Source organism: Paramisgurnus dabryanus, chromosome 21, assembly GCF_030506205.2.
Source record: "Paramisgurnus dabryanus chromosome 21, PD_genome_1.1, whole genome shotgun sequence".
NCBI classification, from domain to species: domain Eukaryota; kingdom Metazoa; phylum Chordata; class Actinopteri; order Cypriniformes; family Cobitidae; genus Paramisgurnus; species Paramisgurnus dabryanus.
Window position 1 is genome coordinate 23,489,028 of NC_133357.1, and position 19,618 is coordinate 23,508,645.

Consider the following 19,618-nt stretch of genomic DNA (forward strand, 5'->3'; position numbering starts at 1 on the left):
ACAGAAAATATTTTATATTAGCATGATTTTTACCTTCAGCAGCTCTTTATCTGCAAAAGACATAATTCCTTCGAATATAATGACACTGGCCCCATAGACGGTTTTCTAGAGAGATAACAGACAAAAATTCAATTATTCTCTGTATATTACTCCTTTCATGGGCAGTTTCCCGAACAGGTTTTAGATAATCCATGACTAGGCCTTAAGGGCGATTTATAGTCGTGCGTAGGTCCTACGGCGTAGCCGCGACGGCGTAGGTTCCGCGTCGGTTTTCATTTATACTTGTGCATCGCCGTCCGCGTCGACGTGCAAACACACGCGAAACCGCTGGTTGGCAGTAATCACGCGTGTAACCACAGTAGCAGCAGAAGTCGTCACAGAAGAAGAAGCTAAGCAAGTTAACCCACAAACGAAGAAGAAATAGCAACTTGTTGTGTATAATTTGAGAAGACCAGCAATGATGGAAGTAAATAAACAGCGACTTATGTTTCAGTTTGAGTTCAAACACTCCTCAACTTGGCTCATCTTTGTTTTCACCGTCTCAAACGGAAATACCTATGACGCAGTTTTTTTACCTGACGGGAGGGGTTCTGGTGGACCAATCACAGCGCTTACGGTCCGCGTAGAGCCGACGCACTGTTAGAAATTTTGTGAGGTGCGCGTCAGGCTACGCAGAGCTACGCACAGGCTACGGATAGCCTACGCACGACTATAAATCGCCCTTTAGTTATATTAGGACATTCAAGTGTTTTTACAAACATACCCTACATAAAACAAGGAAACTGCCCCTCAATGTTCAAAAAACATTAAAAACTATTATTACACAATAAACAGTGTTTTGAAGTAACTACTAGTTAAGAATGAAGTGAATAATAATTTTTTTTGAATGTTACTTTGTACACTAGACAAATCATCCATCTAACTTAAAAAGATAAGAACTTGAGAGCAATGTGATGGTTGATCAAGCCAGCCAATCAGAATCCACCCCTGAAATGTACTGTAAGCCTTCAGAGCAAGCGGACAGCCATAAAACTGATTGCAAGCAAAGTGGGTGTGACAAAAACAAAAGATGCGAAATCTTGCATAATACAATGGAATTGCATAAATTCTGTGTAAATGTTTATTTGGGTAAAAAATTTTATTTGGTCTATTTTTCTTTTCAAGAGTTATTTTAGTTTGAATGTTATTTTAAATTAGTTCCTATTTTTATATTTTTTGTTTTCATGTTTATTTTTATGTAAGCCAAGACAAGCCGTGTGTACTATATAGTTTTTGCTTGCTTTCTTTCTGATGATTAAGATAATTTTGAGATAACAAAAGTTGTTTTCTCATGACCTCAACATAACAAACGTTGTATTCTTGTGATGTGGTTATGTGTACTTGATAGAACGTGTTGTTTTGTTTGTAGACAGCAAAAGCATACTGAGCGAAGATTTTTCAAAATAATATTGCTTTTTAAGAGTTAAATTTAAATTTATACAGTACATTTAATTTAAAGCTTCATTTATTTTATTTTAGTTTTAGTTAGTCTTTATTTTGCTTCAATTAATAATTTTAGTGCCTCAACTTCCTTTTTTGTTGAGCCAACATTTCTATACTGTAAAAAATGTTGAACTTAAATTTGTAAGTTGATTTGTAGTCACAGTTGCTGTTACATAAAAAATAAAGTTGAATTAGCTTAGGCTATTTCAATTTTTTTTTTATAATAACAAAAATGTAAAAGAAAATTGAAATGAATAGTAACATTTCAAATTGATTATACTTAAACAATTTAAGTGCAGCAAGAAAGGAATTTAAAGCGTAACTATCATTTACTTGAAAGTTTTCAACAAAAAATTATTTTTTTCTGTGGTTTTGAAGCTTTGGTTGTGTTTACAGTGCACAATATAACATGTGTTCATATTTTTCCACACAGTTTACTTATCTTTATTACACGGCTCTCTGGAATGCTTGATTCTGATTGGTCAGTTGAGACATTTGCAGGTTCGTTCTTTTCAAATAATAACCGCTCCAAAGTAATAACGCATAGCCGGTACTACTTGTATGTTTAAAATCCCTCCGCGCCAACAAAGATTACTGTTTGGGGCCATCTTGTGACAAACAGTGGACAACCACAATTAAGAATGGAAATTTTGACATTAATTTTAACATGTACGGAAAAAACAAAACATTTAAACAGTGGATAGAAGAACGAACAACGACAAGACACAGAGAGCTTACTGAGACTGAACTTGACAAAATAGAGCATGACAGCTACGAAGCCAACACACAAAAAAATACAGAATGGGCATTAAAACTTCTCAAAGACTGACTAAAAGAGAAAAAATGAAGTAGTATGAAGTATGAAGCAGAGGATCTTAATAAGGTATTACGATCATTTTATGCATCTGTGTAAAGTTTCACGGAAGGATAAAAATGTTAATTTAAAACAAATATGCCAATAAAAAGTTTCAAATTCATATTCATGTCCAGTTTTTTTTTTATGTGGCAAGTAGCCATGCAATAAGCGGGATAATGTAGAGGCAGCCTGTAGTTATCGCGAAATAAGCCCCTTCAGTGTGATACAAGACCTGATCACACTGTCGGGGCTTATTTCCCGATAACTACCGGCTGCCTCTACATTATCCCTTACGTATACTGCTGTTTTTACTGTCCTAAAAACAGAATGATGTCTTCCTTGTTCTATGAAGTCTCTCCGTCCGAAATACGTAACGAGTTCTGATTGTGTAGTTTGTTTAGTGTGTTGTGATTCGACAGCGGCTTAGCTTAGCCAGAGCAGTTTGAGCTTAGCTGACAACTGACGTATTCCTGTGGGCGGAGTTTAGTCAAAAACTCTTATATTGACATCATTCGAATACGAAGTATAGGGCTGAACTTTGAGCTTTATCTTTTTACAGGTATTATTTATGCTCTAACAGCAACATTACACACTAACTAAGTTTGAAAAATGGGATCAGGAAGAACATGATCTTTAATAGTTTTTGTTAAACCTGGTTCAAGATGATACAAATGCAATTCACACATGTACGACTCATATATGCTTAAAATATCCGCATGCACGCAGAACTGTGGGACAAACTCTATAAAACAATAGACTCTTTTAAACAGTAATTTTGTTGAATTACTATAAGTTTACCAGAATGAGTCTAACAGTAAATACAAAATTGTGCTATTCACAAACGCAACGGTGATACATATTTTTACCAGCAAGATATCATTCACACATCAGTACCAAATACTCTGTCAGAGAACAGACGTTTCCTCTAAACCGCCACAGGGCAAAGTCAGTGTTGTGTTGTAGTAAACAATGACGGGTTATGATATCCGCGGTCCGTATTTTTGTAGTGCACAGTTGCTCTTGACCACCAAACAGCATTGTATTAGATGACTTCAAACTGAACTGTAAGGAAAAGAGTCGCAACTTGCGTCTAAAACATTAACTAGTAGCTAATGTCTAAACATAAGGCTAAAAACTAAGAATGTTTCTATTCACACATGAGCTCTTAACTGCAATTTAAAAGTATAGATTGTATGTGTGAAAGCCAAGTAAAGATTGTATGTGTGAAAGCAGTTTATAAGTAACCTATGGCCTGACATAATACAGTTTTACTCCGTTTTAACACTAACAATATACTTACACATAATATATATAACCAAGACTTAACAGATACTGTAAATACATCTGCTGCATGTGTGTGTGTATAGTATACTAACCCATTCTTTCTGTCGTCCATGAGTAGTGAAGTCATACACAGGGATCTTTACACTTTTCCCCTGCTTGAGTTTGCGGAGTGTGTGCACCAGCAGGCTGAAATCAAAGGCGTCTGGATGGTCAAAATTGTAATCATTATTAGCAGCCAGCAGCTGTTGTTCGGGTGTCAGAACCTGTAAGAATGACATCAGAAAAGACAGGGTCCAAGGTTACGCCGCTGACTTCAGTACAGTATATGAAGGTAAAATGACGCCAAAAAGATTTGCCAGAGTGTATGTAGTGTTGGGCGATATCCCCATAGTGAGATCGTCTTATAGTCAACTTGTGAGATCGGGGGCAATAGTTTACTCATTTATTTATTTGTTCATTTTGTACACATTTATGACAAACCACTTGATTGGTGGACAAAAAAAGAACCTGATTAACTCTTAGGGTCACAACCGCAACCTTCTTAAGACTGATGGCATCAATCCTGCATAAAATTTTCTGCATGCCAGGGTGTGGAAACAACATACTCGCTGGATTTAAGCCCTTGCGCACCTAACAATCTCTCTAGGGGCAAAATCATGCACATTACAAGTTCACATGCCGGAGTCCATACCGTGCACGTTTAGGTCCTAACAAGAGTCCGAGGCGCATGCATTACAAGTCCAAGTGCATGCGGGAAGGAATCCACGCACGTTGCAAGCTCTCGCGCGCTAGTATCATCTATTGGCACAACCATAGTGTACATGACATTGCAAGTGTAAAATAAATTTGCATGCGCAAAAAAAACGTTACCATGTAAATCAAGATGCAAACATAAGAAAACGTTTCGCAACATTGTATTGTTTTATTCTTGAAACTACAACTTCATATTAACACTAAACAAATATGAACTGTATTCTTCTGACCAGTTTTTCCACGCTTACACTTTCGGCATGGATTTGGCACTGAAATACTGCCAAAAGCATTGGCAGTTTGAAACCAGAGGCGTGCAGGCAAAAACAGAGTGTTATGAACTGCAAAACATTATCAGAGATCAATGGGGTAACACTTCGGTATAGATAGCACATATTCAATATTACCTACAGATTTTGCCTCAAACGCTCAATAAAATACTTAAGGTACTTGCAGTAGCGTTAAAGTGTAGGTATGGGATATGCAGTGTTTTTTAAAGGTAGGAGTATATTCAGGTATGATATATACAAAGGTATATAACATTTGTATACACTATCAAAGTCATTTATATCTATATCTCTTTCCTCCTATGTTTAAATATTCATGTATTTACGCAGACAATCATACACTATTTTTATTTTTTATTATTAATTTTTATTTATTTATTTTTATATTATATATTTTCTATTTAAATATGTATATATAATATGTATATAAAGTGTATTTTTTTCCAGTTATTTATTATTTCTGACACTTATAATTGAACAGGTTGTGTTTGTTAATGTTCCGGTTTATGAAAAGCCAAAAAAAAGCAAAAAAAAATAAATAAAATAAGTGTAGGTATGGGGTAGGATTAAGGGTTATGCATTAATATGTAGAATAATAAATAGACAAGAAGCCATTAATATAATAGGCAACTTGTTTAAAGTGAAAATAGGTCCTCATCCTAAAGTGTTACCATCAAGGGTAATAGGTTGAAGGTTTGAACCGTACAAAGGTTCATAAGTTTACAGAAGTATATCCTTGAAACAGACACTTAACTCAAAGTGACTCCGGAGAGTCAATGCCTAAACATTTTAACAGCTTAAGACAGGTGGTGATGAATAAATATTGTAACGTTTGGTTTAGTTTCCAATGCAACTCATAAATTAGTCAAATTTAACACGCCATTAGAGATCTGATTTACAATGTTAAGCTGCCAAACGATGCCCGATAGACCTAAAAGCATTCATTTCCTATGATGGGTCTCACAAGGGCTGTGTGGGGTTTGCTTTTTTGGAGCTTTAAAAAAAATGGGTCACTATTTAATGTCATTATAAAGCTGAAAAGTGCCAGGATATATTTTTTTTTACTCCAAATGCATTTGACTGAAAAAGTCATATACACCTAGCATGGCTTGAGGGTGAGTAAAATATGGGCTAATTTGTACTCATTTTAGGGTGCAATGCCCCTTTAAAGTATTTAAACTGTCTATCCATTTGTAAGAATTATTGTCCACTCATTGGCAACCTGTTTAACACTTCCAGACTTCATTAAGGCTGAGTATATGTACTGTTTAGTGTGTTTAAAGTTTAATGTTTCCCAGCCTGCACGTAGAAAAGCAGTGGGTGATAATACTCCAACCCCCCGAAGGGGACATGGCTAAGGTCAGCTAAACTAAATTTAGGTGGAACATTCACACACAGGTACATTTACGCAAACACGCGCACAAACACTGTCCGTTTCTGGCGGATTTCTCTCCCATATAGATGTAATTTCAGATTTAACTCCAGATATACAAAAATAACAGGTAACGTGTTTAAACAAACGCTTAACTACTGTAATCTAAAATAACCACTGTGTGTTTAGACAGCATTGTCAGGTATCCCACAGCGTCACGGGTAAATCGCATTCCAGTAATGACATGGAGATCTCCACTTTAACACGGTTCACTCAAACATCATTAAGACATAATGTTGTCTGCTAATGTTATTGGGATTGCATTCAAAATTATAAAAATAGCTGGGTTTCTCAGCATACCTTAGTCAGGTGATGTGCTTACAGGTTTGTTTATGCTCAGATTCCTTCGAGTGTAACTGCCCAAAGGTTAACAGCATTACTAAAGCATGCTTCATAGTCTTGTGTAATTTCTCTTTATGTGAATAGAATGATGCATGAGTTTTGCACATCTCTGGGTGGAGTTACATTACCATGAATAATCTGCACAGTCATGTACTGTACCTTTTCCTGTTCTTGTAGAATCGGTTTACTGTAAAATGAAAGCTGGTAAACTATAGTTTGAATTTGACAATCCCAAAACTGAAACAAAATTAGTACCATCAAGTTTGGACAAACATACCTGACTGTACTGATTTGACAAATAGTGAGTCTTTGCCTCAATAAAAGTGACAGTACGTTGATAAAGGTCAAAAAATTTATAGTGTCTACTTTACTATATACAGTAAGTGATGTTGGCAGGGTTTTGCAGTCACCATGAAATTTTCAGCACAGTGAAAAAAAAGAAATAACTAAAAACACAGTACTACAAGCAGTTTTTGTCGCCAAACAACAAAAGTATGTTAAAAATTTTGTGTTTAGTGATATTGGGCTAGCCTGGTTAGCCAGACCTACATCAAGATGTAAGGTCTGGCAACTCTTCACACAAACGGCTCAATGCAAGGGGCGGGATATAAGGTTGTTCCTCAAAATGCCTCTGCACGCAATAGGATAGCGCTATGACCAATCAGAGCAACGAAGAAGGTGACGTAGTTACCGTAACCAGTCGGCAAAACTCCAAACACATCTTTCTTGCTTAAAAAGGACTTCAGTAGGGTTATTTGCTCTTCTCTCAAAGAAAAACATAAGTCTAAGTCCTCCAGAGTCGCGGCCAAAGCCGCTTCAAAAGAAAGCTGTTCGCCAGCAGCAGCAGCCATTCTTTGTTTTCAAGTAGGAACCGTTGCAGCTCTGTCGTCATCATGTTAAGCCCGCCCCACAGACGCTACACACGATGTGATTGGCCTGACCAAATTTTGGTTTTTGGAGCTGTTAAGTGTATTGTGAGTGCCTAGACTAAACCCTGGCAGCAAATATATTTTGCGGCCGCTAGGGTGCGTCTAGATTTCTAGGCTTATATTGGGCAATATAAACAAAACTAGTGATAGGACAATATATTGCATAGGCCAATACATTGGCTGATATTTGGACCTTTTTTATTATCAGCATCAGCCGATAAATTTTTTCAATCAGCCAGTAAATTTCTCTATTACTTAAATTTTGTGTTTGTAATAAAAAAGACCCTCAGTGTCACTCAATGTAAAGTCAAAGTCTGACTGACAGACCAATCATTATTCACTTTTTAACATGACGTTATGTTGTGTCACACCACCCTAGTTCAACACACTTATTCAAACAGTACTGCAAGATGTCAGATCCACATTAATTATGTCTTGTAAATGTGTTTTAAGTACTTTAAAAGTTATATTGATTAATTTTATGAATAAAAATGCATTTATTTTTACTTTCACCAATTTTCTGTTTGTCTCTTATTAACTTTAATAAGATTTGTGTTATATCTGCCTCATATCGGCCAAACAGCTTTCTTAATATCGCCATTGGCCATAAAAAGACCCATATCGGTCGACCGGTATATAGTATATATACTAGTATATAGCAGTATACAACTGCAGTTTGCCATTTTGGGTAAAAAAAGATAATGTTTATGTTTTATTGCATAACTGATAAAGTAGAGTATTTGCTCATAGTTTGAGCATTATGTTTTTAAATATCTAGTTAAAACAAAGGGCATACAGAGCAATGCAATATCAACAGCTTAGATGTTGAAGAGAGGGAAAAGACGGTATCGGAGTATTGGTATCAGCAGATACCCAGAAATGCAGTGTTGCTATCAGAAATACAGTAGTGGTATAATTTCCCTTGCCGTTACGACTTAAAGGACAAGTTCGGTATTTTAGACTTAAAGCCCTGTTTTCAGATTGTTTATGGTGAAATAGAATGATTTTGACTGAAATTTCGACATTTTCGGCTGCCCTGAGAATTTTCGCGTGTTTGTGTTTCAGCTCAGACCTCTACAATGGGTTTAATGGTGCACTGGAACAATCCTTCCTAAAATGCATTAAACTTTCGTTTACAAAGACGTGAAACTCACCGAGTGGTCAGGGGTGTTCACTGATATGCTCACACAAAAATCGCTACAAAAGATGCTTTCCAACAGCTGTTTTAGCATTCGTTGTAAACTTGTGGACCTATTTTTCCAAACGCCTCACACCCGTACATTCTTCCGCTTAGAGCTTGAATAATAGACACTCCAGCCCAGGTGGTGGCGCTAATCCGCCTTTGCCAATTGCAAGAATAGAAACAAAGTTCCCGGCGCGGAGTAATACCGTACCTCACAGCACAACTAATACAAGTCAATGGAGTTGGTAAAAACTATGATAAAACCTGTTGGAATGCGTCTTTTGGAGCGATTTTTGTGTGAGCATACCAGTGAACACCCCTGACCACTCGGTGAGTTTCACGTCTTTGTAAACGAAAGTTTAATGGATTTTAGGAAGGATTGTTCCAGTGCACCATTAAACCCATTGTAGAGGTCTGAGCTGAAACACAAACACGCGAAAATTCTCAGGGCAGCCGAAAATGTCGAAATTTCAGTCAAAACCATTCTATTTCACCATAAACAATCTGAAAACAGGGCTTTAAGTCTAAAATACCGAACTTGTCCTTTAAGTATTTAAATTAATATATAAATTAAGTATTTATTTATCAGTAAATGCAGAACAACAAGGATCAGTGAGTTTTAATGCAAGGTAGGCTACCGGTGTTTCCCTCTTATGATAAAAGTATTATAAAAAGCTATAACTACAGCTTAAAGAATTTTTAAAAGGAACATAAAATAAGAAACATTGCTTAGGCTTCATAAGTGCAAATTTTTAGAGCATCGATCAATACAGAACACAGTGGTGTCTTAATGAAGTGTGGCGGTGTTTGTGCACCTCTGCAAACAAAACAAATGCAATACAAATAGCAATGCATATTAATATGGTGCATTTTTCTTTAACATATATAAGTTAATATATACAGCTATAAAATATAGTATGAAAAATAATTAATCATTATTTCAATGACAAAGATAAAGCATTCCTTGGTCCAAAATGTAAAAGTGTGGGTACAAAAAGTACAGAAAAAAGTTTAAGTTCACGCAGAGCGAATTAAAAGCCTGTTAATAAGGCAGACTTTCTGTAACCTAGAGAACGTAATGAAACAGTCAAGTTAGCACATGATCATCATGTTTATGATGTTTCACCCAGATTTTTTTGGTGATAAAAACTAGCATATCTAAATGCTCGGGTGAAAGTCAAGTTCAGTCTGTTACAATAAGGCCAGCGGCATTACACCGGCTGCAACTCGCTCATCTGAGGTGCGGACGCTGCAGATAGACAAAGATAAAACCTTTAAATGTTTTTTTTTATTTTAATAGTTTTAAATATTACTAAGCAATCAATTGTATAAGTACGTTTTATTGTGTTGATCAATTTGATTGATTTAGTCATTTTAAACTTTAAAACTGCATTTAGAGGCAGGCGAAGATAATCTCAATTTCAATCTGCATTCTTAGGGCATTTTATACATTTACTGTATGATTTAACAAAATACGAATGTTTTTTTAACATTTTGAATAATTCACGAAAACTTAAAGATACAATTTGTAGAATTCACAGCTAGTTAGTCATATGTTACAGTACTAGTCCAATAAAATGTTGTGTTAACACAGCAAAGAATTAAGTGTTCAGATTAACAAACTTACCAGACCTGACAGACGCTATTACTTCCGCATTTGTCCACGACACTGTTGTCATGTGGTTTCTAGTCAGTAAAGACGGTAACAAAGGGTAACGTTGATATTAACGTCATTGACAGGTGACTGCACTGCCCCGTGTCACTGTTTAGAATGGCAATTTTCTCATAATTTACAAGTAGTTGAAAACATTAGAGAAACTGTTAGTAATTAGCTGGACAAAATATATTTTATATAACACTGGCCGAGTGCTTTTTGGATTTTACTGGAAATATCTTACAAATGGTACATTTAACTGGTTTCGTCAACAATCAAGTTCCACAGGGGTGGCGTATTTTTGTAGGCCAACCCAAAAGTAAGCGGGACACTGGTTTCCTCTGCAAAAAGCACTTATACAATTGGTCCAGCAAGATAATTCATAAAAGTTGTATTTATCTGTGAACATTTTGTCTAAATGTGTTTACAAGAAATTAAAAAACAAGCTACAAGCGAACTACACCCCAGTCTCTCGACATCAACTTCATCACCACCAAGCTTTTGACAGCTCTTTAAACTTCATTAAACATTTGAAAACATGTTTCCAGATAAAGGAAATACTCCGTGGATAAATGTTTGTTGGGAATTGTGCCAATGTTGGGTTGTTTTTGAGATCTTCATGCATGATGACATTTAAAGTTCCCGACAAAGTCTGTAGTCCTATGTAGATACTTGTAAGTAACTGGCCTGTTAAAGACACTTTAAAGCTTAAAAAAAAAAAATCACGAGTGGGGGATTAATTGGTGCGTTTTATGTTGAAGAATAAAACGTGAAACTTGGGCTTATGTGAACCCAGTATCTTATTTTAAAGGGGACATTTTTTAAGATGTAAAATAAATATTTTATAAAAACTATAAAACGTTTTAGCTCAAAATACCATATAGATTATGATAACTTTAAAATGCAAATGAGCTGCTGAAAAGCAAACACTGATCAGCATGATAGTGGTTTGTTGAAATTGAAACTTAATTGTGCTGTCAATTATTTTCTCTCTCTTTCTCTCTCTGCACTTTATAGCAGTGCCGTGGTTGGATAGTGCAGATTACGGGGCCCGTATTATTATAATAATAAGATCCTTTTCTGACATCACAGGGGGAGCCAAATTTCAATTAGCTATTTTTTCACATGCTTAAAGAGAATGGTTTAAGAAAGTTAATGTTTTTTTTCACATTTTCTAGGTTGATAAAAGCACTGGGGACCCAATTATAGCACAAAGTCAGATTTTCATGATATGTCCCCTTTAAGAGTTTAACTAAAACCCCATAAAAAAAAAACATTTATTTGTTTATTTGCATCTTGTTTAAAAACCCTACCCTCCTAATTAACATATCTTAAATCAGCACACAATTCAATAACAAAAGTGTTTCCTGACAGAGTAGCTAGTTGTCTTATAAAAAAAAAAAAAAAACAGGCTGGTACTCCAAACTTTGACAAGTATTTGAGCTATCATGCTTACACAAAACCTTACACACAGTCCATGTTTAAATGAACTTTAGCATAAAATCCACCGCAGGTTCTTTATGTAAAACAACAAAGACATGCATGAGTGGTTTACACTACCAGATGACATAACTTACCTTGTAAAAGGAATCCATGGACAAAAGAACGACCCATGGAACGTCCAAAGCTTCGATAATCTTGCGAGCGACTGTCGTTTTACCTGAGGCACTCCCTCCGCAAAGCCCTATGGGTAAAAAAGAGCAACAGCACCCAGAGTTAATTCATCTCTCAGTATGGTGAATGTGTCATAAAATGTGTGTTAGCATTGGTTTTTTATCCATGGATCGCTTAAACACACTCACCAATAACAAAAGCTTCTTTGGACTGTGTCCCATGTTCATTATACCACGGTGGACGTCCCGCTGTGTAGATGGTCCTCTTACTGGTCCGCAGCAGCGGTGGCTCGGATTTGCACTGGCTGGTGGTTCGTTTCCGTGGTGACGGGCCGGTATTGACGGACGGGAGGAGCCTGTCAAGAGAGCCTTCGCCACCCCCACTATTAAAAAAAAAGAGGAAACAAGACGGTCAATTCTTGTTACTTCCCGTGTCAATTTTGACATCCTGATAACAAACTGTACAAATAACAGCACCCCAATGGTACATTTACAATTATAACTTAGCATTAATTTCAACATACGATTTCATCTTGATAAGGATACGTAACGAATTAGGCTCATTACAAGATTAGTTTTTATTATCACATCTTAGTTTTAAAAGGTAAACCAACTAACCATATTTTGTAATGTGTACATCTAAATAAAATTCATATGTATGCTCCTTTGCACATAAAATAAAACATAACTGGCTGTTATTTGATGATCTGTTTTCATGCATTGTGCTTTTAAATTTACATCTATAGACAAATATAAACAAAATACTGATGGAAAGGGTAAACAGCAGCACTATAAATAAATAATTACTGGCAACATGGTGCTGTTGTTACACATAATGTATTACAAGTAAATACAATAAAACTAAATGTATAATCTTGCTGTTCCGTTGTATTATTTAGCACACACTTTTGTAGTTAATGACTAATGTAATATACACTGTAATGTAAGGCGTGACCAATTATGACTATCATCCATTACCCAAATACACTAATGGTGCGTATAATCCATTGTAATCACGCTTTGGTTTCCGAGTGCTAGTATGCATTAAACGTCTGATACGACTTGCGAGTCGAGAATTACCACAAAGACATCCTATGTTAAAAAGCCGTTAAAAAACAATAGTACAGCAACTGCACTCCTAAGGCTTTCAAAAAACAATAGAATAACATGCCACGACTACATAACCCTCGATCATTCTTACATACCTTAACCAACAAAGCTTAGATCATCTATCTGTACCAACTGGTCAAACTAGAGCAACTTAAGCTACAAGTGTGTGAGTAAAAATCAACTTAGCTCTCTATAGTTTATCTACTCAGTTACAATATAAGACAGTTTTAAAAGATAAGTCAAACACTGAACCCTGACCCTGCATTTTGAGGAAACCACAAACTACATTTTAATACAGTTTGTTAAAGGGATAGTCTACCAAAAAATGAACATTCTGACATCATTTACTGTTTTAAACCTGTTTTCTTTATAATGTTGAACACAAAAGAAGATATTTTGATTAATAATGGAAACAAAACATTTGACAGCACCCATTGACTTCCATAGTATTTGTTTATCCTACTATGGAAGTCAATGGGTACAAGTCAACTCTGTGCTTGCTTACCATCGTTTATCAAAAAAATCGTCTTTTGTTTTCCACAGAATAAAAAAAACTTATACAGGTTTAAGGGTGAGTGAATGAGAAAATGTCCATATTTAGGTGAAGTATCCCTCTTTAAAGTCATTCTTTTAAAGAAACAGTACTATCATATAGGGCTGGGCGATAGAGCTAAATTGTTTATCATCGATTTAACATGTTATATCATTCGATAGTGATAATTATCAATACATTGTATTAAGCTTTTTAAAAATGACAAGTAGAAAAAAGATTTAATTTAACCACTGTATGTTTTATTTACACACTTTATTAAGGCGAAAAATAAACAATTTTAGTTTAGCAGTACAAAAAATGTGTATATATCTTACTTAAAAATTTTATTTGTGTTAAATTAATGTTTTCGTCACCATGATGTTTGATTCCTGTTCTTTGTTTCTTGTTACTTTGAAAGCTATGCGTGCGAGCCAGACGCGGATGCGGAAAAGAAGTATACCCGGCCCACAAGTATGCACAGCTTACACACAAGATTGTTACGATGCAATGGTGAGCTAACAGTTCATTTAATTGACAATCTCCTCGGCCACAGCACTCATTTTTTACACGTTTTATTGCTTTTCCTGTTATGTGGCGATGGCGCAACCGAAACCCCACAGCAACACTTGTTACAGGGCTTGGGTGCCCCGTTGCATTCTGGGACGTGGCGGCCATGTTGATGGCCTCGCGAATGTAAACATACAGCAAGTTGAACGAGGAGAAGCAGCAGAGTTTGGAGAATGAAAAGAAAGAAAAAAGATGTTAAAATCCCCAAAAGGATGTGGAATTTACTGGGATACGTTAAATAGGGAAGCAGGGACAGCTATGTGGACAAAATCGGAACTTTTAACGGTTTGGATCCATATGAAAAAAAAAAAGAGTAAATAAAGAGCCATTTTAAGATAACAGCGTGGTTGTTGTGAGAGCACGATTTCACGCCAATCTGTAAGCAAAGTCACGTACGACCTAGCTTTACAACTAGCTTAGTATATGCAGCAGTTTTTGCTGTCAGCAGAGGGAAAGCAACAGAAAGATAAATGTTGAAATTTTCCCGTTTTAACCGGGACATTTCCCTTAATTTCAATGTTCAATGTTGACTTATGCTATATAAATTAATATTCAGATGTTATACTTCGCTGTCGTATATATAAATGTCACTTATATGTTATGTATACACATTACTGAGGGGCTGAGGTTAATGTTTGGTTTCCTACATCGAATAAAACATAATGAAGTGTTGTCCTTATCTGTCATTTTTAATGTAAATTAAATGTAAATACAGCAATGGTTTACCATGATTGAAATAATAACGCCAAATTAATCAAATTAAGACACATGACTGAGAGAAAGCGTGTTTATAAACAGACTGCAGCAGTCCGAGTAGCAGTAAAGGAGGCAATCAACATGGCCACCACACCAAGTAATGACGTCACAACGCCCAAGCCCTATTGGCTGTTTTCTTGTCACTCGCGGCACACTCCTTGTTCAGGGCATATGATAGGCTGTTTAAGATCTAGGAATGGCGATGTAATGTATGCCGATGCAGTTTTAGCATTGCATTAACAGGCGTCATATCAAACGGGTTTTCCCTATCGTTAAAGGTGTATCGATGATACACATTGATATCTTTTTATCGCTCAGCCCTACTATCATAAATAAATATATTCTGAAATAATAAACATCTTTAAGTGGATCCACATTACTTTTTTTAAGAACTTACATCAAGATTTTCAGTAGCATAATATGACTTTATCCCATTTAATCCTTTTTCGAACTTGACAGTCCCTAGTCCCCATCCACTTTCATTGTATAGAAGACAACTGCAAAAACATTCTTCTTCTTTTCAACGTTTCACAAAAGAAAGTAGTACAGGTTTGGAATGACACGTGTCAGTAAAGAGTGACAATACATTTTAGTACATTTTAATACAAGTTCAGACCAGGTAATGACAGACACCATATAAGACAATACTGCATTGTAAAGTTTGCTCATTCATTTTTTTCAACATAAAACTTTATGAGCACTGTGACGGAGTCCACCCAGCTCAAAGTGCAGGTAGCCTGTAGACCACAACTCTTAATAACAGCAACCCTTGTTTAAGTTAAACAAAACTTAACCTGACAGGATATGCTAATAGCAAGCTACGGTTTAGTAAACACATCAAGGGGTGAATCAGATGGTCCAATTAATCACACAAACATATGCCGAATTCTAACTAAACAACTTTACGCACTTGAACATAACTTCTTCGTCAAACAACCAAAACAGGCTTACCTGCCATCAGCCCTAAGAGTCCAACAGCCTGATATCCTGGCTCCTGAGTATGCTGGAATAGTGTTCATCATGTGCAAATAGTGAAAGAGATCTCAATGCCAATATAACCGCTGGGACGCACGCATATAAGAGCACTAACAGTGCCTGCCCTTTGGCAAGCCGCAGAGAGCGAGAGAAAGAAAGAGAGAGAGAGAGAGAGAGAGAAAACGAAAGACAAACAGAGTTTAGGAAAACAAAACTATGCTTGAACGTCAGTTTTGTTTTTCCTGCCACTAGCGTTAGGGGGCCGGGACAAGACAAACGCTTTCTTCTATGCTACCATGAGCCCTGCCAACAAACGTAAGAGGATAACCAATCCCGCAGATTATGTTTGGCGGGTGGTATTAATAGCAGGAGGTTGGAAACACACGCGGTGAACAGTGAACACGCCTCCCTCCACTGGCCTCTTATGGGGCAGCTCATCTGTCTGTGACAGTCGGTGTTGCAATAGACCACCGGGGGAACACTGTTGACGACTATTACCGCTGCTTTAGTGAGAGAAACAGTAAAGAGAGGATTGGATAGCAGAAGGGTAAGAAAGAGAAATAGACAGAGAGATTTTGAATTGTGTCTTTAGGCTCAGTACATAAACAAATCAGGGTGCGGTAGAAGTGACAGCAGGTGTGGAGCGAGAGAGAGAGAGAGACACGTCAGATCTCCATGTTCCCAACATTACCCCCAAGGGTTCTATCATGTGATCACCTTATCAACCGGCTTTTTCTCTGGGGCACCCTAACCTGCCCCAGGGACTCCCCTCACAAACACCATGGGGAATGCATTTCACATCACTGCCAATACTACCCTTGATGTTACATCACATAAAAATCCACAAATAATAGTTTTAAAAGACCTTTGCGTTGCTAATGCAATGCTGTACCAACCAGGAACATACACAACATTAATATTTAGGCATTATGCTTTCATCCATACATTTATCAGTATGTGTGTTCCCTGAAAATCAAACCAACGCCACAGAAAACACAAATACCTTAAATGAACCGTGTGTGTCGCTTTGGATACGTGTTTGACAAATGCAAATATGTAAATGTAAATGTGTGGGAAGCATGGGCTCACAATGCACAGGCACGCATTCACTGAACCATGACGGGTTGTAGCTTACAGGACTTTACTGTAGGTAGTACTGTATGTTTTGTGTACAACAGAAGGCCTGGCCTCAAGGACAACAGATGTTGACTAAAATCCAAAATAGGCCCCACACTTTTACATAGTATGCTATTTGAGGGGACAGTAGTGGACATACTCGAGCGCGCCCATTCGATCTCACAATGCACTGCAACAACTGTGGTATAACCAATGTACACTGACAGCTAGCTGTTACAAATCCATTTTGAAGTTTGCACCAAATAAGTTCCTGTGTCTCGGAAGATGGCAGCACTTCCGATGATCTTAGTTTACAAGTTTACGACTTGTTTATTTCAGACACTGCTTCAAGTTCACTATATTAGTAATGTAAGGGAAACCGTATGCGGGTACATGGGGTGATTTCGGGCACAGCCCCTTATCTCAGGGCATCAGTACCTGTAAAATGTGCACTGCAGGTTGCACTTGCATTAACTAAATTCAGAAATTAAAATTTTCTAAATGTTATTCATTCATATAATGATCATTAATATTGGACATTCACACTTTCTATTCACAGAACTGAAATTTATTGCATTTTCCTGTTCTCTTTAAATGACAAGATATATCAGAAAATAGCCGTTGGTGTGAAAAATTGCTTTTATCGACTGATATATCGGTGCATCTCTTTAGTAAATCAAACATTTTACTCCCGTATTATTTTTCGAATGTTAAGGCAAAACCTGTGCTCAGATGAAGGTATCTCCACGAGACATAAGTGACACAAACATTTAATTTGGACGTACCCTCATGCCTTCCTACCTTGAAATACAGCCTCTAAGGGAGTATTCGGACACAACCTACGTCAATGTATAAAACAATTTATTGCGCATTTCAATTTACCTAAGTGGATCTAAAAGGGGACATATCATGAAAATCTGACTTTTTCCATGTTTAAATACTATAATCGGGTCCCCAGTGCTTGTATCAACTTAGAAAATGTGATAAAGATCAACCCAGTAACTTAGTTTTGGAAACCTTTATCTGCTAGCATGTGAAAAAATAGGTAATTGAAATTTGGCTCCCCTTTTGATGTCAGAAGGGGATAATACTGCCCCTTAATCTGCACTATCCAACCACAGCACTTAGTGCAGAGATCAGTTAATTTGCATTTAAAGGGACACACCCAAAAACGGCACATTTTGCTCACACCTACAAATAGGGCTGGGCGATAATTCGATAACGATAATTTTACCGATATAACCGTTTTCGATAAAACGATAAGGACAGTTCGATAAGTGATCGATAATGTTTAAGCACTGTGCGTAATGTTGCGCGAGCACTTCCGGATGCGGCACGCGCTCTTGGTTTACAATCACAGTGACAGTCAGACTTGAAGGAGTGGAAGATGAGGCAAGTTATTAATTTATTAGTAGAGACCTATGATTTTCGCGATGCGGATAACGCGGACGGAATCACGGAATCCAAATGCGCGGAAACATTTTCTTGTGTGTAATGTTGGACGCGCAAACAGGGTTCGTCAAACACAGCAGACACAGGTGCGTGCAGTATACTTTACTTTCATTCAGCGTCCGCCTTGCGCACGCACACGTCCGCCCAGCTTTAAAAGTATATTTACAGGACATTCACAAATTCAGGAAACTGAGGAAAAGCAGCAGATCCACCACTGCAGTGAATATAGTGTTTGGGTATGTGCGCTCCCACAGCAACGTGACAGTCTTGACATCCATTTATCAGCGTGTATAGCTCGTATATGTATAACACACGCGTGATCACTGAACTAAGTTTTCTTTCTTGTTTAAGTGAACATAAACAGCTGTTACTCAGTATATTGAAACTTAAAGCAGTCTGTCTTGGGTCTTAAAGGGACAGTAGTCTGCTGCTTTTGTGTCAGAAATGTGTTGATTTCATAACAAATAGATTTACATTTAATACAGATGCATTAAAACAAGATTTTAGTTTTTGTATTTGTCATGTTCTGAATAAAAAGTAGTTTAAAACCATTATTAACTGTCTGGTTTTTACAATTTTCATTCAGGAGCAAAAATCTGCCTTTAAATTTGACAGGAGTAAAGATTTGTTATTTATCATGATAATTATCGATATCGACTGATATGGAAAACATTTTATCGATAATTTTTTTGGTCATATCGCCCAGCCCTACCTACAAAGTAGTATTTAATATCTAAGGAATAATTGACGACGGGCCATTGAATTATAAGAAAATAATGCACACCCAAGGTCGCGGAGTGCTGTTACACCGCAGGTCAAATAATTCAAAGGACCGGAGTCAATTATTCCTCTTATACCACGGTTTACACAAACATTGCTCTGGTGCCTATTTTTAAGACATTTGACAAGTTAGGTGTGCGGTTATCAGAAATTAATGCATACCCACAGAACATTTCTCAGCCAATCAGAATACAGCTTTCAACATACCCGTGGTATAAGCTATAATAAATTATCTACAGAGTATTTTGATTTAGATCTTCACATACATATTCTGGGGATACAACATATTTATTTGGCATCTTTAAAAAAGTCTTCTGAAATGTCCCCTTGAAAATATACAGCCCTTTTAACCAGTAATCCGGCCCTGTGTGTCATTTACTCTACTGTTATATAAGCGCGCCCTCAGGCGGCAGCCTATGGTGCTGCAGTGCGCAGGCGCGCCTCATAGCAACTACGACGTGAGACAGGCGAATTTCATAAATACCACACGCTTGTGTTAAAATTACTCCAAACGTACC

At 36.9% G+C, this 19,618-nt stretch overlaps 1 protein-coding gene across 6 annotated transcripts in view; it reads right to left on the reverse strand.

Moving 5' to 3' along the window:
- Positions 1-19,618, reverse strand: part of uckl1b (uridine-cytidine kinase 1-like 1b) — a 39,195-nt gene that overhangs the window by 18,725 nt on the left and 852 nt on the right. For 3 of the 6 annotated variants that reach the window (XM_065286319.2, XM_065286314.2, XM_065286317.2), the window contains exons 1-5: positions 15,729-16,056; positions 12,002-12,195; positions 11,777-11,883; positions 3,715-3,885; positions 34-105 (exon numbers count right to left, since the gene is read on the reverse strand). In XM_065286319.2, coding sequence (XP_065142391.1) covers positions 34-105; positions 3,715-3,885; positions 11,777-11,883; positions 12,002-12,195; positions 15,729-15,799 — 615 coding nt within the window. In that variant the 5' untranslated portion in view covers positions 15,800-16,056. Of the gene's footprint in view, positions 1-33; positions 106-3,714; positions 3,886-11,776; positions 11,884-12,001; positions 12,196-15,728; positions 16,057-19,618 lie in introns of those variants that run through there. The other 3 variants (XM_065286315.2, XM_065286313.2, XM_065286316.2) reach the window with 1 other exon arrangement.